General features: G+C 35.8%; 2 protein-coding genes across 3 annotated transcripts; both read left to right on the top strand.

Moving 5' to 3' along the window:
• The first annotated feature begins 11,123 nt into the window (after window positions 1-11,123).
• LOC133516612 (histone-lysine N-methyltransferase SETMAR-like) lies at window positions 11,124-14,105 on the top strand. The gene is made up of 3 exons (XM_061849625.1): window positions 11,124-11,656; window positions 11,709-11,947; window positions 13,858-14,105. The coding sequence occupies exons 1-3, from the start codon at window positions 11,124-11,126 to the stop codon at window positions 14,103-14,105; spliced, it is 1,020 nt and encodes a 339-aa protein (XP_061705609.1).
• A 2,776-nt stretch (window positions 14,106-16,881) lies between these two features.
• Window positions 16,882-20,777, top strand: LOC133515857 (uncharacterized). 2 transcript variants are annotated; one of them, XM_061848443.1, is made up of 2 exons: window positions 16,882-17,096; window positions 19,104-20,777. In XM_061848443.1, exons 1-2 carry the CDS (start codon window positions 16,883-16,885, stop codon window positions 19,349-19,351), a joined length of 462 nt encoding a protein of 153 aa, XP_061704427.1. In that variant the 5' UTR covers window position 16,882; the 3' UTR covers window positions 19,352-20,777. The 2 variants fall into 2 exon arrangements, 1 of the variants encoding a protein (XP_061704427.1); XR_009799099.1 differs by lacking the exon at window positions 16,882-17,096 and adding an exon at window positions 17,333-17,645.
• Window positions 20,778-21,255: the final 478 nt, after the last annotated feature.

The raw sequence follows: 21,255 nt of genomic DNA, 5'->3' as shown, positions 1-21,255 counted from the left end.
TACGGACACAAGGCTGTTTTTTATCACATTTAATACTTTTTGATTAGTAACAGATAATTATTAACGATCCTTGTTTAGAGAAATGTCCAAATTTTAGTTATAAATAAAATAAAGCTGATTTTTTCTTACGATTTGGCTTTTCTTTAACCTTTTAGAAAATTTTCCTTACGTATCCGCAATTACCCTCTCCTCTCCTACTAAAAGTAGTGTATGTATTAATTTCAGCGTTACGAGACCACGATATCACAGATATAACAGATATTTTAACTTTAACTCTGCCGTGACAGACGTATCTCTGCCATCTCAAAAAACATAGTTTTGAGTAAACCAACTTTAAATGTTTTGGTGAGCGTGAAAACTAATAAACTCGTATATTTCGTAAGTTTAGTGAGTCAAGTCATTTTTAAAGGGTTTACATAGTTTTTCAAATAAACGCATAAACATAGTTTGGCGTAACCACTGTATCATACATTTGGTGGTTGCTCATAACTATGTAAACTTAAAATTATATGAGTTCGTTGTATGAGCGCTCATAATATTACGCGTGGCCAGGACTCGAGGTTTTATTGAGGTTTTCGTTTAGAAAGTTAGAAAACTACGTTTTATCAACTTCTTGTAAAACATATAATCAGAGCATAGAGGACGAATTATATCTAATGTTTGCCATGATTAACCAAGATGGAAAAATAATTACCACAATTATGAATAAGGAATGAAAATTCGCGATTAAATAGCTCGCAACCCCCAAAAATTCTATGCATTTGACATTTTAAAAGACCTCCGTCTACACTAGCGCCCCTAGTGGCGAAATTAAACGCGGTAGCCTATTGCTTCCTAACTTCACTATGTATCATTTCTTAACATTCGGTCCATACTTTTCAGTTCAGTTCGTCCGGAACGACGCTAACAAATCACTAGCGCTTATCAACGGATTCACGTTCTACCGCGACAGGGTACACGTGGAAACTGAGTACTGGCGTTGTACGAGACACACCAACAAGCAGTGTAAGGCGCGCTTCTCTATGCTCAAGAATGATATCTTCAAAGCTAACCTGCAGCATACACATGAGGCGTTTAAATATATGATAAAAAATGGGCTGTATATTAAACTATAGGACTTTGATGGTTAGTTTTGAGTACTAAATATTTGTCTAGCTTCTGTTTCTCAAGTTAGTGTGATTTTGATTCTAACTTGTAACTAAGACGTGTTTAAGGTAAAATAAAGATACAAAAAATATAATTATAATTATTATATGGATTTTAAGTGTTTCAGTTTGTAAGGTATTGCTGTTGGAATTTTAAATATTTGAACATTGAACTCCTAATAATATAATGCATATTTGTGACGTTATCTCTGAAAAGGGACCTTATTGTTGATGGCGCTTCCTCCGTTATAAACGATGCTCCGATACAAAATACAACGCTGCGCGACGCAGTGCGGCGTAAGCGCCATCGACAATAAGGTCCCTTTTCATAGATAACGTCACATTTAAGATACACTTAGATAGGTTTTACTGTTATACTCCAAATTATAAAACGAATTCACGACCTTTTGAAGACCGGTCTGGCCTAGTATGTAAGACCTTGCCAACTAAGCAGACAGTCCTGGGTTCGAATCCCGGTAAAGGCATTGATTTATGTTGTGTTGGCTAACGGTACTAAATCTATATTATTTATCGGCCCTGAATGATGATGAGTCTTGTTCGATACCCTCGTTCTGGAGCCTTTTGGCTGTGATAGCGCGGTTCGTACCCTACTGCTATGGAGAGGTCGTTTCTATCGGGGCAGGTCACTAGTCTACCAGTCATCGGCCCTGAAGACCTACCTAACCGCGAACACCGAAGATCGCATATTACAGGCATCTTTCTCTGTCACGCAAATTTTGCCTTAATCGAAGTAAAAGAGAAAGATGTCCGCAATTTGCGAACTTCGGTGTTCGCGGTAGGCCCTCTGATGCAGTGTGCTACGTCGCTCACACAAGCCGCGCTACGAGACGCTACGCGCTAGAGAAGAAACCAGCCGTATTAACTTAACCGGCACGATCTTACGACGTATATTGAGAACAAGTGTGTATACATAAATAATTATAACGTATGTAATTAAAAATGTGCTGTGCTAGCAGTGCTTTATAATTTATTTTATTCGAGCAATATATAAAATGAACCACAGAGACTCACTTAGAGTCAAATTGAAGGAAATTGACAGTGCATGTATTCTGTATGTACATAAAAATATTGTCAATTTTTTTAATGTAATAGGAAGCAAGCGAGCATATGGGAAGTAGTTATCGGCGGCCATAAGCTACATCAGAGGAACCACTTATGTTGGCAACACATAAGCACACAGCTTATCCTAAATATGCATAATATGAATACTAGAAATAAACATAAGCCCTTCACTCGGCTCTATAAAATTAAAAAAAAATCATTTATGGGTAATTGTGTCTGTGGGTAAATTAATATAGCTTTCGAGAATAGTAAATAAATGTTTATTCTGAGCAATAAATGTTAAATTTAATAGTCTATCTACATTTATCCCAAAGTGTCCTTAATTATTACCCCAACTCATTGGGTAATTACGGGCACAAGGCAATTTTTTGTCACATTTAATAATTGTTGATTAGTAACAGATAATTATCAACGTTCCTATTTTAGAGGAATTCCAAAAAATTTTTATAAGTAAAATAAAACTGATTACTACTTACGAATTGGCCTTTATTTAAGTTTTTCCTTATACTTGTCCGCAATTACCCTCTCCTTCGCTACTAAAAGTAATTTATGTATTAATTTCAGCGTTACAAGACCGCGATATCACAGATATTTTAAATAATTCCGAGTACGAAGACTCCAGCGATAATGAAGAGTTCACTGGGTATACATTTATAATAAATAGATCACGATCTTCGGCTGATGAAGAATCGAGCGAAAATTCCGACAGCGATTATAGTGAGGATGCAGGTAATTTATCAACATGTCGAGGTCGTAGTCTCATCAGGACTGGTCGTCGCGGTCGGGGCAGAGGACGTACTTGTTGGGGCTCTCGCAGTCAAAGTCCAGGTCAGCCACTAGACGTTCCTTTATGGAAACGTGATAAGTTTGATGTTGACGTGCCAACTTTGTCCTCACCATCTTACTTGCCATCCATTCGAGATCCATCAAATATCAACGAGTATGTGGAAGAATACTTGGATGATGAGTTGTACAGTTTAATTGTAGAAAAGTCTAACCAGACAGCTATCGAAAAATTTGGTAAGCCTCTAAAATTATCTATTCAGGAATGCAAAACGTATGTGGGTATTACTTTACTAATGTCATGCATCAACTATCCGCAGTTAAAGATGTACTGGAATCGTCAATACGCTATTCCAATTATTACTGAAGCTATGTCTCGTGACAGATACATACAGTTACGGAACTCTTTGAAGCTGGTGTTTGATATGGATATCACCCCTGAAATGAGGCAGAAGGATAAATTGTGGAAAGTTCGGCCTCTTCTAGATCGAGTTCTTCGAGGGTGTCACGCTCAAAATCGAGAACAAAAAATATCGATCGATGAAATGATCATTCCTTATACGGGTGTTTGTGCAATTAGACAATTTTGCCCCGGAAAACCACATCCAACTGGTTTAAAAGCTTTCGTTCTCGCCAACTCCAATGGATTGGTATGTGACATTTTGGTTTATCAAGGGAGCACTACATTCGTCGAGTCTCACATTAAACGATCCTTTGGCGAGAACGCAGTTTTAAAATTAACCGAAACCTTGGTGCCTGGTCACATTATTTTTTGTGACCGATACTTTACAACCTTTAATCTCATCGAGGAACTCAATTTAAGGGGGTTTAAGTGTGTTGGAACGATCATGAAAAATAGAATTCCAGAATACCTGCAAAATTATCTCGAGAGCGACAAATGTTTGTCACGCAAAGGTCGAGGAAGCCATGATGTCTTAGTGCGAGAGGATAAAACCATTGCAATAACAAAATGGTTTGATAACAAACCCGTTGTTTTTGCTTCGAGTATTTATGCTGCGGAAAACGTAGATGAGTGTCAAAGGTATAACAAAAAGCTGAAACAATACATTCCGGTTCAAAGGCCAGAAATTGTTAGAGAGTACAACGTCAACATGAGAGGAGTGTACCTCACAGACCGGTTGTTGGATGTATGTCCGGCGAGAGTACGTACCAATAAATGGACGGTTAGGTTTATCTCTCACATGTTAGATCTCACCATTGTTAATTCCTGGATAAAATACAAACAAGACAATCAAGCACTGGGAAAACCTTCTCACAAAATACTAAAGTTACGAGAATTTAAAATGGAGTTTTCAGAATCCATGATAGTCAAAAGCACATACACAAATTTGACAGTAAATGCTCCTGAAACTGTAAAAGAAGAAGAAGAGTCTCGAAAACGTGGTAGACAGTTTGTAATGCCTTTACCTCCCATGGCTAAACGCCTTCATGCAGCTAATCATTTGCCCGACATGGGATCAAAACAACAACGCTGCCGACATCCGTTGTGCACCAAAAAAACTACAGTGATTTGCATCAATTGTAACGTGCATTTGTGTTTGACACCAAATCGGAATTGTTTTGTAAACTTTCACAGTTCTTCATAATTTATATGATACTTGCTCTGGTCTACCTCTTTCTGATATATGTATCTTACAAAGAAATGTTTTTTTTTTTTATGTTAGTATCCAAGAAGGTCCCAGCATATCAAATAAGACAGGGTTTAATATTGTATTGGAAAAAAGCGGTTTAAGATGAAATTCGTCCCGTGGATGCTTCGGCTTTGGAATGAGCTCCCTGACGAGGTTTTTCCGAGGTGCTACAGTATGGGGTTCTTCAAAGTGACTGCTTACCATCAGGCGGGCCGTATGCTTGCTTACCACCGACGTAGTATAAAAAAATCTATTTAAGCATTAACGACCTAATTTTTTTTTTTATAAAAGACAAGATATATCTACACAGCAATATGTTCATTGCCTTTGTCAAATAATAGTATAAAACATTTTAGTAAAAACTCATGGAACTTTTAGTTTGTGTTTTATTCAACTGGCTATGTATCGGCCTTTGCAACAAAAACTGTTTAATACTTTGTATAGTACAGTCAAGTGTAAAAATATGGGTGTACACATCTTACTCAAAAATATGTCCCATAGCATCTTATTCCAGTGTAATAAGAGCGTAGTACCATATTTATGAGACGATTCTTTCGATACGTATTTTTGCACTTGACTGTACCTACATTCGTCCGTAGGGACAAGTAGTGATCCCATTAGGATATTTAAACTTGCGTGCGACACAACAGCGTAACAAATGGCAGACTCATCGACATTGGACTTGACAAGGACAACATAGAGATTTGTTGACAGTCTACCACAATAAGTATATTAAAGTAACAAACTGAAAAGTAGAACTATTTATTACCTAGTAGCTAAGCTATGCTCAATATATTTTTCCAGTTCTTTTCGTCCGGAATACGGCAAACCGACAACTAGCGCTTATAAATGGATATACTTTCTATTGCGAAAGGGAGACATCTAATACACAGTATTGGCGTTGCACTAGAAACAATATCTGCAAGGCCCGCTTCACTTACACCATGAATGTTATGGTCAACCGAAACCTGCAACATCTACATGAAGCTTTCAACTATGTCGTACGTGACGGGGTGTATGTTAAACTTTAAGAGTTACTTAGGTTACGAGTGATAGTATGAACATTATTGCAACGGGTTTTTTTACTACGATACGATCCCTGACGAAAGCTCCGCCTCTAGAGTTTAATGTAGGCTAATTACTGTGAGAAACCCTCTTACATAATTTGAATACGACTGATGAGTGATATTTTTCATACAAGCGCTCAAAATTGACGATTTGTTTTTTACCGACCCGCACAAATACGCACGTCCAGTTCTAACGTCGTCGCTCGCCGCAAGCTTCGCTGGGAGCAAGTGACTCAAGTGAGAGAAGAAACCAGTCGTTACTTAATCGCCACAAAGTGACGACGCATCTTGTCTGTGTCCGCCTTTAAAAAACATTAGTTATTCTAACTAATCGGTTTTACTTGCGGCTGTGTCTGTTAAGTTAAAAAATCAATTAAGTATAAATCAGGACAGAACCTATGTAACGTGTAATGTAATGTTTCCAGTCCAATTTGTCCGGAATACCGCAAACCGACGACTGGCGCTTGTCAACGGATACACTTTCTACTGTGAAAAAGAGAATCCTAATACTTAGTACTGGCGCTGCACCAGAAACAAGATCTGCAAGGCCCGCTTCACCATGTAATGTCATGATCAACGTAAACGTGAAACATCCTCATGAGGCGTTCAAATATGTCATAAAGGACGGGGTATACCTTAAACTTCAAGAGTTAAAATTATAATACAAGTGCTCAAAATTGACTGTCATTTACGTGATTTTAATAAAACAATTGGGAAATCTTAGCTATTTGTCTTCATTTACGAGAGATACGAGATAAAGCAAAGTTACTTCGTTATTTCACGTAGCTGTATCCATTATTCTGTAATCTGTAAATATATACTGACCTATTGACCACGAACGCTTTACAGGTTCGAAAAGTCGCATTTTAAATAATGTTATATCTGTATAACTATTGAAGCGTCTAAGACTTAATCTTTTTTTCAGTTGAGTTCGTCCGGAATCACGTGAACAAAGAAATAGCGCTCGTCAACGGGTACTCGTTTCACTGTCACAAGGCGCGTAGTAGCGCTGAGTATTGGCGATGCACGAGTCATCGTATGTGCAAAGCACGCTTTACTATCAGAAACAGGAAAGATATATCCACACTTTATCATGCTAAATTGCAACACACGCATGGCCCAAACAAATACATTATAAAGAATGGGATATATGTAAAAATTGCTAAACACGGGACTAGCATTTAAAACATTTATCTTCCCTCCGTTCGGGAAGCGTAAAATAAACAAAGTTGCCGTTTCTGGCTCCGTCAAACGGAAACAAATTATAAACACAAAGCCTAGATCATATATAATTGTCAGTGGAGGAGAAGTATGTAAAATTACACCCGTATTTAATATACTTTTCTTGTTTCCATTTCTCAATTTTACGTATTACCTTAATAATATAATATAATGTAAAATTATTGAATAAAAGAAATCATATAATTTTTCATGTTTTCTTTATAATCATTTTGAAAAACGCCCGCCGAGTATATCGGGTTGTTCCCACCTGCATAAGTGGTATTATTGCCAATTAAAATAAATAAATAAATAAATATTATAGGACATTATTACACAAATTGACTAAGTCCCACAGTAAGCTCAATAAGGCTTGTGTTGAGGGTACTAAGACAACGATATATATAATATATAAATATTCCCAATTATTTATTGTTCCCTAAATATAATATATTCAATATTTCCCGACATCAGATATCCGACGACCCGGAGGACGGGACTGGATGAATCGGGCACAAGATCGACAGGAGTGGAAGAAGAGGGAAGAGACCTATCCAAGATTGGATCACCAAAAGGGCCACTATGATGATTATGATGATTCGAAATTTCCTTGCAAAATGATATTCAAGCATTATTGAGTGTAATTAAAACATTCCCATTATGTACACAATACGTCATTAAAAACGGAGTTTATGTGAAACTTCAAAATTAACTTAGATACACATTTTTATGCAATAAAACAGGTCTATTTTCCCAAACTCACAAGCGGTATTGAACCTTTAAGTCTAAGGAGAGACGTTGCCTCCTTGTGTGTGTTCTACCGGTTGTACAATGGGCTGTGCTCTGAAGAAGTGTTTGACATGATGCCATAGGCCGCTTTCTATCACCGCTCTGCTCGCCATCGGCAGCGTGTTCACCCTCACACCCTAGAACCTAAATGGTCACGTACTGTGCGGTTTAAGAGGAATTTCCTGCCACGGACGCTTCGGCTGTGGAATGAGCTTCCTGTCGAGGGGCTTCAGTATGGGGTTCTTCAAAAAAAGGAGTGTAGGTACAAGTTTTTAAAGGGTCGGCAACGCGCATATAATATCTCTGGTGTTGCAGGCGTCCATAGGCTACGGTGACTGCTTACCATCAGGCGAGCCGTATGCTTATGACTTTACTCATCTATATGAGACCTATTATTATTAAATTGAACATTTGTTTTTGGTTTATTTTGTTTAATTTTAAAACTAAACAATTTTAAGTTATGTTTTCTAATACCATGGAGTTAAATTTGACCGCCACTTTTACTTGTATGGTTGCCAATTGCCATTGCGGGCTGCTAGAAGTTAAGAGGCATTTATGAATAAATTGGACTTTGTGCCTGTATTTTTTAAAATAAAATAATGATGTTCCATGATCCAGATGGTTCTTAAATATATGTGCTGTCGAAAAAGTGTCAGTGTTTCTTTTTTTCGTTATTGACACATTGAGTTGTAAATTTTATAGGTTTACATTCCAAGTATTTAGTAGTACGAGTATCAACATTATTCGTTTCTATTCCTTTTAAATGATATATATAAGTACATACCGGTTGTCCTTTAACTGCCAAAGCGCAAAGATGCTTTTCCTGTTTCACAAAAACCGAAAAACCGGTTTTCTAAAATACACACGGTTTTGTGACGCCTACGCGCACAGTTACAGTATAATATTTGTATATACCTAATAGCCATGGCTTTCAAAGGGTTAATAATCAAAAACAAAAACACGACTTATTTTTACACAAATTTTCTTTAACGTTTTTTACTTATTTTTTATTTTAGTGCAAATCTTCCAAAACAACGCGGGAAAGCCACTAGCCATATACGAAGGCTACACTTTTTATTGCATCATTGTAGACAGAAGTGGTTGGAAGAAAGTATGGCGCTGCACCAACAACACGCGATGCTCGGCACGGTTCCATCTTGCCCGGGACTACACAGTGGGGAAGGGGAACCTGGCCCATACTCACGAGCCTCCGAGATTTTATATACAACATGGAATTATTTTTAAAACTTAATTTCGTTAATAACGTAATTAATAATAATGTCAAATTGTACGTTGATTTTAAATATTAATGGAATTAAATTATTTGTGTGCTGTAATTTTAGGTACCAATTGATTAAGTAATTCTTTTTTTCTTAATGTGCGGAGTACTAAGCGATGATGTACATACTCATAACGATAAATACATACATAGAAATATAGATAACATTCATGATTCAGAACTTTGTTGTCAATGTTAAAAGACGAAATCTGAACAACAAATGTGTTGAAGGAATTATTTTGTGTAAATCGTCTACATTTTGTAATGTGTCCTGGAGTGTAAATTAAAATGTTTTTGAATATTTTTAAGGATAATATGTTCGAATGTGTAATATTAAATTGATTTTACAGATAGATATGTAATGCTCTGTGGTTTAGTTATTTACCAAGGGGTCAAAAATCAAAATGCCTCCAAAGGGTCGAGGTATTTTGATTTTTAAACGTTTGGGTAGCTGGGTTTATCTGTCTCCAGATTTTCAAGTGATCAAATCTCAATCGCTTTTTTAGTTCTACTCATGAATTTTTTGCTCCATTTAGTCGATCTATATCATCATTATAAATAATAAAATTACTTTTTTGCAGCAACAATGGTACAAAATAAAGCAGGAAAGCAACTAGCTGTGTACCAAGGTTACACATTTTACTCCATGCACACCAACAAGAGTGGTACCAAGAAGATTTGGACTTGCACCAACAATGGCCAAGGCTGCCGTGCACGCTTTCATCTGCTTCAAGACTCATATATGATCAAATGTCAACCGATACATTCACACCAAGCACCAAAGTTTGTTATTCGTAATGGTGTGTATATTAAAGTATAGCTCGATTATCTGCTAAACATTATGATGATTTTCTATGTGATCTGTCAATCTAAAAAACCATTGAAGTTCGTCTACTATTTGTGGTCACGCATTTAGTCAAGAGGATGGGGAATATAATTTCAAAATGTTAACTTAGCTTAAGTTAAGAATATTTTTTCCTCTGCATTAATTTTATTTGGGTAATTTGGTTGTATTTCGGCAATATTCCATGAACAAACGATCACCATTCAATATCTGGGTTTTAGGGTTCCGTAGCCAAATGGCAAAATACGGAATCCTTATGAATTCGTCATGTCTGTCTGTCTGTCCGTTTATGTCGCAGCCACTTTTTTCTGATACTATAAGAACTATACTGTTGAAACTTGGTAAGTAGATGTATTCTGTGAACCGCATTAAGATTTTCACACAAGAAAAAAAAAAACAAATTTCGGGGGTTCCCCATAGGTAGTTAGAACAGAAACACATTTTTTTTTTCATCTAATCCATACGTGTGGGGTATCTATGGATAGGTCTTCAAAAATGATATTGAGGTTTCTAATATCATTTTTTTCTAAACTGAATAGTTTGCGCGAGAGACACTTCGAAAGTGGTAAAATGTGTGCCCCCCTGTAACTTCTGTAATAACAGAATAATAAAACTAAAAAATATATATGATGTGTAATGTACATCCACCGCAAACTTCCACCGACAATATGTTTGAACGAGATCTAGTAAGTAGTTTTTTTTAATACGTCATACATGGTACGAGTACGGAACCCTTCATGGGCGAGTCCGACTCGCACTTATACTTAATATTGCGTAGTTGCCTTCGACTGACTCTGGCTCTTGTAGAAAGGCAAAATGGTCCTCTTTTTCGTGGACCATGTAGCATTATCGTCACTTACTTCTTCTCGTTAAAAATACAAAAGTAAATTAGTATTTTTAATTATACGTCTGACCCCTGACAGCAACATTATTATAATAACTTATTGACATTGACAATCAACTAACGAACGCTCCTGCGACTGCACGCCGCAACAGCAGCAATCGCCGCCGCTGCAGTAATGTCGCAATAGTAGTGCAGCTGTAGTTGGAAATTAGTTTCGAATTCGTAATTAGTTTCTCTATTTAATATGTATATTGAGTTGGTGCATAAATCATTGGACACTTTTATTTCATAAAAAAAATTCTAGGTTTCAATTCGGTTACACGCTAGAATAATCTATTATTCTACAGAATGTTCTAGGAGCTTTACGCCAAGGGGTATAAAAGAGCGCGCGCGTTCCTAGTTGTTCAATTTAGTTCAAAATGGAACCGCGTCAACTACGAGCGATCATGCTTTACGAGCATAATCTAGGGACGAGTGCAAGGCAAACGGCCGAGAAAATTAACACTGCGTTCGGACAATGCACTATTGCTCATTCCACAGTGAGTTATTGGTTTAAGTCTTTTGATAAGGGGGACACGAGTTGTGAAGACAAACCTCGCTCCGGTCGGCCAGTTGTCTTCGACGAAGACCTTCTACGCTCACATTTGGAAAGACATCCGGATGCGACTACCAGGGACTTGGAGAAGGAACTTGGGTACGACCATTCCACCATAATTCGGCACCTGCATGCAATGGGCTACCACAAAATAATGAGTCGGTGGACACCCCACGCTTTGACAGACAGCGAGCGCGCAGCACGCGTGACCATATGCGAAAGTCTCCTCCTGCAACCACACAGACAAGACTTTCTCAGGTCCATTGTCACCGTCGACGAATCCTGGGTTCACTACAACAACAAAACGCGGCAGGCCTATTGGGTTCTACGCGGAGAAAGGGCGCCAACGGAACCAAAGTCAGATCGTCATGGACGAAAGATAATGTTATCAGTTTTCTGGGACTGGCAGGGGATATTGGGAACTGTTGGACGAGAAACAGACTATTAACGCTACTATTTGTGGAGAGCAACTGGAAAAGTTAGCCCCAGAAATAGCGACTAAGCGTCCAAAAAGGCTGTCTGTATCACTTCTTCAGGACAACGCTCGACCACATACTGCGAAGTCTGTCCGCCACATTCTGGAAAAGCTGAACTGGACAGTGGTACCTCACCCGCCATACAGTCCTGATATTGCGCCGTCGGACTATTGTCTGTTTCGGGCTCTAAAGTTACATCTAAGAAAGAAGAAGTTTGAAAACTATGAACAACTCTCAAGACGATATTGCCGAGTTTTTTGACCACCAGCCTCCTGCTTTTTGGGAACACGGCATAATGTCTTTGCCAGAGAGATGGTTACATGTTGTTGAACATGTAGCCATCTCTCTGGCTATGGTCATTATATTGTGGATTAATAAAAAATATTTTTAATAAATGTGTTTGAGTGTCCAAGAACTTATGCACCAACCCGACGTATTTTAACGGCGTGTTGTGCAAAGTAATTGTAGTCTAGCTAATCAATGTGTCAGTAAAAAAAATTGTATCTGACATATTAATTTCTAGTTTTGAATTATAGCTTTATAAATTGACAATTTGGTTTGCTAGGCTATAAAAATGTGTGAGTTTCACGTAAATATTTATAAAAAATACTAAGATTCTAAGATGTAGTCTACCTAATATTTTATGAATGTGTAATTGACTACTTTCACTGGGACAATTAGGTAATATAACACATTCACCGCTGAGCTACGGTCGTAGCGCTACGTCGTAGCCAATGGACACACATGGACTTCCCGGTATGTAGTGGAAATGCTTCTTAGAGGCAAAACGACAACTTGTCGTGATTAGCGCTGAATGGGTTAAGGTCAAAACCCCATGTCGCAGCAAACGTGTTAATAAACAAACCAGCGTGAAACTAAATTTATAGCTTGTAATGTAACGTGTCGCTGTCGATCCTTAAAAATGGGACTATAATAGTAGTTTATGTGACTGCTACATAATAAGAGGCATTAAAATACACGGGTGTGGGTTTAAGAAACGAACGAAGTGAGTTTGTAAAAGGATCACACCAGTGTTTTAATGCCTAATTATGTACAGTTATATACACTATTTTATCGACACATATAATATAAACTTTCTATGATATATTCACTAACCCAAATTACAGTCAACGTTGGGGCATCGTTGCTCTCTTGGAAAAACGCGCGGATATGTGGTGGCGTCACCGAAATATTTTTATAGCTCATTTTACACGAAACTTTTGCTATAGTCACTTTAAAAACAACAAAACATATTCATTTTATACTTAAGCTATTTAAAAGATAAACTGTACGTCTAATGGCGGTAAATGAAAACATTTTTCACGCATATCACGCATTCATAGTTTTTTTTTAAATCCAAATACAAACTAGAGTCGGGGGCCTATTTCTGTATCATTCGATATAAAGTAACATGCGAGATATGTCAAAATTGTATGTAATTGACATTTCATTTGAACAAAAAGGCATCTCGACTGATATTAGAATAGAGGCATGCATTTTTTTCAGAGATGTTCCAAATTTTAATGTCATAACCAAATTGATTTAGGTGTAGTTATGAAGCAATTACAACATCATCACAGATAAGAAATTTGCTGTAACAAAACAGTTTATCGTAATATTGGCCATTATTTACGGATTTTGAAGGCATCATAGAGGGTTTATGATATGTGTGTAGATAAAATAATTTATGTGTTTATAATGTCATAAGTATGTGTGTTCCTGTGCAATAAATTGAGTTATGACTACTCCTCAAATTAACTTTTTTTTATTCCCTAAACACAATGTCATGAGATTATTATACTTATTCTGCATTATACTTTTTATTGTACCTATTATGATATTGATTAGTTTTATGATTAAGATTACCTATGTTTTTTGTTACTGATCAGCTAAAATATTATATGTAGCACAATAAAACACATACAAATGTATCTACCGCTTCATGTAACATACTTTGCATCAAAAATACCTACATATTCATGTCGCATTACTTTTTGAATTCAAACACTAGTGTTAAAGCTAAAAGAGCAACATGAAGATAACGTATTTGGAAAATTTTATAACCAGCTTTTTTGATTCCAGTACAAATAATACGCACCCACTTGGGAAAGGAGCTAGTTATTTACGACGACCACACATATTACTGCAACGTGACCAGCGCTAACGGTTGGAAGAAGTACTGGAGATGCACCCGCGGCGGCGGAACCAGGTGCTGCGCTGCTAGACTGCACCTGTCGCCAGATTACAAGGTCATGAAAATCATTAATGAGCATCGCCATCCACCACCACGATTTATCGTTAGAAATGGAGTTTACACTAAAATAGGATGAAATTGCATCCCACCTGTCGATATGGAGTTATATTTCGTCACTTCATTTATAAGATATAATTTTATATTCCTTAAGTATTTTTAATTTTATTTGTGTAAGACAAATTGTAATCATTAATGATTGACAACTAAACTGAATAACAGGTATTATTTGTCTTTTAAATTTTGAGTTAGTTAATAACTTTTACATGTATTAACCATATAGTTTCCCTATTGTACGTATCGTACAGGTAGCATCGCACACACTTAAGAGTAACTATTTTAAATATATTACAATATATTTTGATTAAAACTGTCAAGGCAACTTCCGCCCACTTCCGGTTGTGGCTTACGCCGGTGCGGCGGCCGCTCCGCAATTCATTATTATTTTCAAATAGATTATGTAATGCTCTGTGGTTTTCTTATTTACCCCTTGGTTGAGGTACGAGTATTTTGATTTTTAAATGTTTGGGTAGCTGGGTTTATTCTCTCAAACTTTGTACTTAAACTATAACAGTAAACATCGTAATTTCCTTTGCAGTAAGAATAATACACAACCGCGCAGGAAAGCAGCTAGCATTGTACCAAGGTTACACATATTACTGTATGCGCACAAATAAGAGCGGCAAGATGGTGTGGTTGTGCACGAACTATGGTCCGTGTTGCGCCAGTCTCCATCTATCTCCAGATTTTCAAGTGATCAAATCTCAATTGAAGCATTGTCACACGCCGCCTGTGTTTGTTATACGTGATGGAGTGTATATAAAGGTTTCATAGAAAACTTTAAGATTGTTGCTAAGGGTGCTCCGCTAAATAATATCTAGTTTGAAATTAACGTAGTTTTGTTTTTCTGGAGATTTGCTTCTTATAAACAAATAAATTCTAATTCAAATCTGGCAGTTCTCTATCGGAACCTCTCGTATGAAACATCTTATTTTTTTCATTTTATATTCTACAAAAAGCACAAATTACTTTTTAATGGTAAGATAAAACGCTACACTTTTTACCGTGTTATATTCTATGCATTTTTAATATCTAAAATAGTTATAGACAGGGTTCTCAAAACAGGTTCTGTTACAGTAAACAATGAAAAGGGAAATTTACTCGTTTTTTTGCTGTATTTATGTTTTATATCCTTGGGTTTATACATAATTTCACCGTTATAGTGGTTGTTAAATTCTGGAGGCCAATTCAAATAGTTATCATTCGTGATTGCATTTCGCTTTGTACTTGTCCGTACATGTATTGGCGCCAGCGAAACGCACGGGCGTATGTCATTTTGATGTAAAAATGTATGTTTAAATTGGCATCCTTGTCTCATAAGTACCTTAAGTTATAGTAACTAAAAACTTTACATAAATATTTAAGTAACCTATTTTTATTACTGGAAAAAGGTCACTATTAAAATATACCTAAGCAGAAAATTTATACTTTTTCTATTTCAAAGATAAAAAAAAAACAAATAAAATATTAAATGTTTGCCTTTATTTTATGCCTAAATGCCCCACTCGACAAGAAATAAATAAATAGATCAGATTATTTTCATTGCTTTTATTTAATCCTACTCATGAATATTTTCTTATCCTACTCCATAAAGAGCTAATTATAATATAACTAGAAAACAAACATACAAAAAAATCAAACAAAATATTAAAAAGGACCATTCGTCAAAATTGCCCCAAAACCAACAAACATGAGAGTTGGGCCATTAAATAGATCTTTAAATCTACTTTATTTCATTCTATAGGCACTAAATCGAATTCCATTGCAGAACTGAGATATTCATATGTTTGTCAGCGTGAATACGAGCTATGAAAACTCTGTAGATATAATAATTCTGGTGGGTAGTTAAAACAAAATATATTAATATTGAAGGTATTCTTACCGAATATGGCGTGAACTACATTCGTGAGGTTAACTTGTTATATTTTCTGGAATATCATGTATTATTACTTATATAAAACCGTTCAAAAACTATTTTATCTACTCTAGGTACATATGAGTACCTATGTTCTATGTTCAAGTATTACGGTATTGATAGCGTAATCTATTGACGTGTTCAACTATAATAGCTATGTCACCTGCCGTGTAATAATGTATAACATCTTGTAATAAGGTCAATATGGGTAAGAGTCGCAGCCATAGTGTGTGTTTTAGTTTTTAAGAAATATTTTATGATATCTATGCTAGTTTTAAGGTATTTATCTATGGGCCCATAGTTGCTTGAAAATAAAGATTTTTCATTTCATAACTATGGCATTAAAAGGACGCTATTGTTTATTATATCCTCGTTCGGTTTTGCGTGTGCGTCGACATATTTTAGAAAATAGATTAAATGACTTAGTTATTGATTTATAATGAGAAAACAACTTGCTGTAAATATATAGTAATTGTATTAATAAAACCAATAATTAGCTATAAAATACCTTTTTTTTACACACTTCGGTATCCTAATGATTAATGGCCGGTATTCTCTGAGTAACCCGTTTTCTGATAGATTGTATTCACGCTGACTAACATATGAATATCTCAGTTCTGCAATGGAATTCAAGTTGATGCCTATAGAACGCAATGAAGTAAATTTAAAGACCTATTTAATGACCTAACTCTTAGCTGTGTTGGTTTTGGGGCGAAGTTCCATACAATCGCCCTACGCGAAAATAAATAAACAAATTTATAATATGGTTTTGCATTTCTTTTATTTACTCCTTCTCATATATTTCCTTCTTCTACTCCATTTAATCGATCCATATCAGTTTAATTAAAAATAAGAAAAAAAAAACTTTTTTTGCAGTAAGAATGTTACAAAACAAAGCAGGAAACCAGCTATCGTTGTACCAAGGCTACACATTTTACTGTCTACATACCAACAAGAGTGGTACCAAAAAGGTTTGGGCTTGCACCAACAAGAGCCAAGGCTGCCGTGCTCGCTTTCATCTGCTTCAAGACTCATATATAATTAAATGTCAGTCGCAACATTCACACAAAGCTCCTAAGTTTGTTATTCGCGATGGTTTGTATATTAAAGGTTAGACGGCACTTAAATTTTAACATATAAACGCTAAATGAGATGTCTACAGATGACTATAAGATACTTGGTATTTAAGTAAACTATTTTTATTACTCGAAAAGGGTTCATATAAAATACCTAAGAAGAATATTCTTTCTAATTCTATTTCAAACACAAAATAAATAACAAATAAAATATTAATTTTGTCTAATAACGCGCGAGTCACGCGACAAATAAAGAAATAGATCAGATTATTAAATTTTCTCCTCCTTCTCCATTTAGTCGATCCATATCAGTCGCATTAGAAATAATAAAAATCTTTACTTTTTTGCAGTAACAATGGTACAAAATAAATTAGGAAAGCAACTAGCTGTGTACCAAGGTTACACATTTTCTGCATGCACATCAACAAGAGTGGTACCAAGAAGATTTGAACTTGCACCAACAATGGCCAAGGCTGCCGTGCACGCTTTCATCTGCTTCAAGACTCATATATGATCAAATGTCAACCGATACATTCACACCAAGCACCAAAGTTTGTTATTCGTAATGGTGTGTATATTAAAGTATAGCAGTTCGATTATCTGCTAAACATTATGATGATTTTCTATGTGGTCTGTCAATCTAATAAACCATTGAAGTTCGTCTACTATTTGTGGTCACGCATTTAGTCAAGAGGATTGGGAATATAATTTCAAAATGTTAACTTAAAATGTTAATCTTAGCTTAAGTTAGAATATTTTTTCCTCTGCATTTTTTTTTTTTTTTGGGTAATTTGGTTGTATTTCGTCAATTATTAAGCCTCATACAACGTTGAATTGCTTTTTATTTATCGGCTATTGCTATTGGCTAATATTTTCCCTGAACAAATGATCACCATTTAATATCTGTTTTTAGGGTTCCGTAGCCAAATGGCAAAAAACGGAAGCCTTATAGATTCGTCATGTCCGTCTGTCTGTCCGATTCTGTCACAGCCACTTTTTTCCGAAACTATAAAAGCTATACTGTTCAAACTTGGTAAGTAGATGTATTCTATGAACCGCATTATGATGTTTACACAAAAGTAGAAAAAAAAACAATAAATTTTGGGGGTTCCCCATACTTAGAACTGAAACTCAAAAAATCTTTTTTCAATAAACCCATACGTGTGGGGTATCTATGGATAGGTCTTTAAAAATGATATTGAGGTTTCTAATATCATTTTTTTCTAAACTGAACAGTTTGCGCGAGAGACACTTCCAAAGTTAAAAAAATTGTGTCCCCCCCCCCCCTGTAACTTCTAAAATAACAGAATGAAAAATCAAAAAAAAATATATGATATACATTACCATGCAAACTTCCACCGAAAATTGGTTTGAACCAGATCTAGTAAGTAGTTTTTTTAATACGTCATAAATGGTACGGAACCCTTCATGGGCGAGTCCGACTCGCACTTGGCCGCTTTTTTTATTAATATTGCGTAGCTGCCTTTGACTGACTCTGATCCTTGTAAAAAGGCAAACTGGTCTTCTTTTTCGTGGACCATGTAGCATTATCGTCACTTACTTCTTCTCGTTAAAAACTGTACGTCTAATGGCGGTAAATGAAAACATTTTTCACGCCTGTCTGCATTCGTAGTTTTTTTTTAAAACCAGATACAAACTAAAGTCGGGGGCCTATTTCTGTATCATTCGATATAAAGTAACATGCGAGATATGTCAAAATTGTATGCAATTGACATTTAATTTCGAACAAAAAGGCATCTCGACTGATATTAGAATAGAGGTCAAATATTGATTAGTTTTATGATTAGCAAGATTACTTATATAAGTTTTTTTTAATTTGATCAGTAAAATATTATTACATATAATATAGTACAATAAAACGCATACAAATGTACCTACTTTGCATTTAAAATACATCTTCATGTCGCATTACTTTTTGAATTCAAAAACTAGTGTTAAAGCAAAAAGAGCAACATGATGATAACGTATTAGACAGATTTTATAACCAGTTGTTTTTTTATTCCAGTACAAATAATCCGCACCCACTTGGGAAAGGAGCAGGTTTTATACGACGGCTACACATATTACTGCAACGTGACCAGCGCTAACGGTTGGAAGAAGTACTGGAGATGCACCCGCGGCGGGGGCTCCGGGTGCTGCGCTGCTAGACTGCACCTGTCGCAAGATTACAAAGTCATGAAAATCATTAATGAGCATCGCCATCCACCACCACGATTTATCATTAGAAATGGAGTTTACACTAAAATAGGATAAAATTGCATCCCACCTGTCGATATGGAGTTATATTTCGTCACTTCATTTATCAGATATAATTTTATATTCCTTAAGTATTTTTTAATGATCGTATTTTTAATTTTATTTGTGTAAGACAAATTGTAATCATTAATTATAGACAACTAAAATGAATAACAAGGTATTGTCTTTTAAATTTTGTGTTAATATATTTTACATATATTAACCATATAGTTTCCCTATTGTACAGGTAGCATCGTACACACTTAAGAGTAACTATTTTAAATATATTACAACGGGTCACTCACGTATTTTAAGTCGGAAACGCTAACTAATAACTTATATTATATTATAATATTATTAACTAGTAACTATTTTGATTAAAACTGTCAAGGCAACTTCCGCCCACTTCCGGTTGTGGTTTACGCCGGTGCGGCGGCCGCTCTGCTATTCGTTCTTTTTTTCAGATAGATTATGTAATATGCTCTGTGGTTTACTTATTTACCTCTTGGTCGAGGTACGAGTATTTTGATTTTTAAATGTTTGGGTAGCTGGGTTTATTCTCTCAAACGTTGTACTTAAACTATAACAGTAAACAACATCGTAATTTTCTTTGCAGTAAGAATAATACACAACCGCGCAGGAAAGCAGCTAGCATTGTACCAAGGTTACACATATTACTGTATGCGCACAAATAAGAGCGGCAAGATGGTGTGGTTGTGCACGAACTATGGTCCGTGTTGCGCCAGTCTCCATCTATCTCCAGATTATCAAGTGATCAAATCTCAATCAGAGCATTGTCACACGCCGCCTGTGTTTGTTATACGTGATGGAGTGTATATAAAGGTTTCATAGAAAACTTTCGATATGGAGTTATTTCGTCGATATTTCGTCACTTAATTTTTCAGATATAATTTTATATTTCTTAAGTATTTTTTAATGATTGTATTTTTTATTTTATTTGTGTAAGACAAATTGTAATCATTATATATTATTTTAATATTATTAATTAGTAACTATTTTGATTAAAACTGGTAAGGCAACTTCGGTCCACTTCCGTTTGTGGCTTATGCCGGTGCGGCGGCCTCTCCGCTCTATTTGTGCGTGGACGCGTCCACACTTTTTAAATTGGCAATGCTAAAGGTATTTGTAAGAAGTCAATAGTTTTATACTTAATTCTACATATATTAATACCCAGACTCTCCAGTAATGAGTCTTACGCCGTACGGGTGCCATTTGAATATTATCCGAAATTGTATTTGGCGTTTTTTATGTATCACTATTGGTCACTCCTCTGCCTCCTCTTACTTATTTACATCTGTGTAGCCTTGTCGTCATTTAAGATATCTGAATCACTTCACTGCTTTTCTGGCAAACACAGTTTTTATTATAAAATTATTGTTGTGTGTAATACTTTTATGAAATAAAGTCACTTTTCGATAATATAGTAGTGCCTTCTTCTTCTCATTTATATTTTTTTCAGAAACACCTTCATTCAGTTTTAAACTTAACTTACGTTATGTCGTTTGCTAATCTATTCTTTATTATTAAACCTTGTTCTCTACTTTTTAACCATTCCTTATGTACAATGGCTTATTATTTTCCAGTACAAATAGTACACAATCCTGCCGGAAAGCAATTAGCCGTTTACAACGGTTTCACCTACTACTGCAACGGCCGCACCAGTGGTTACGAGTATAAGAAGATCTGGCGTTGCACTACGGGCGGGGCATGCACTGCTCGGTTGCATTTATTGTCCCCTGATCTGGTTATTATGAAGGCCCAGTTGGATCATTGTCACCTAGCGCCGAGATTTTTGATAAGGAACAATATGTATATTAAACTGTCATCATCAATTAAATTCGTGAATAAAATACATTTTGCTTTATTTCCTACATATGAAAAAAGTTTTCAACTATGGGATA

The sequence above is a fragment of the Cydia pomonella genome, chromosome 3 (genome assembly GCF_033807575.1).
Source record: "Cydia pomonella isolate Wapato2018A chromosome 3, ilCydPomo1, whole genome shotgun sequence".
Taxonomy (NCBI): Eukaryota; Metazoa; Arthropoda; class Insecta; order Lepidoptera; family Tortricidae; genus Cydia; species Cydia pomonella.
The sequence above is the reverse complement of the archived record's forward strand: the minus strand, read 5'-3'. Positions and strand labels throughout refer to the sequence as shown.

Coding starts and splice junctions, on each gene's coding strand:
- LOC133515857 (XM_061848443.1), top strand. CDS start 16,883: ATGTTACAAAACAAAGCAGGAAACCAGCTATCGTTGTACCAAGGCTAC. Junction 17,097..19,103: donor TAAGTTTGTTATTCGCGATG/GTTTGTATATTA, acceptor TTTTTATTCCAG/TACAAATAATCCGCACCCAC.
- LOC133516612 (XM_061849625.1), top strand. CDS start 11,124: ATGGAACCGCGTCAACTACGAGCGATCATGCTTTACGAGCATAATCTA. Junction 11,657..11,708: donor AGGGCGCCAACGGAACCAAA/GTCAGATCGTCA, acceptor TGGGACTGGCAG/GGGATATTGGGAACTGTTGG. Junction 11,948..13,857: donor TATTGCGCCGTCGGACTATT/GTCTGTTTCGGG, acceptor TTTTGATTCCAG/TACAAATAATACGCACCCAC.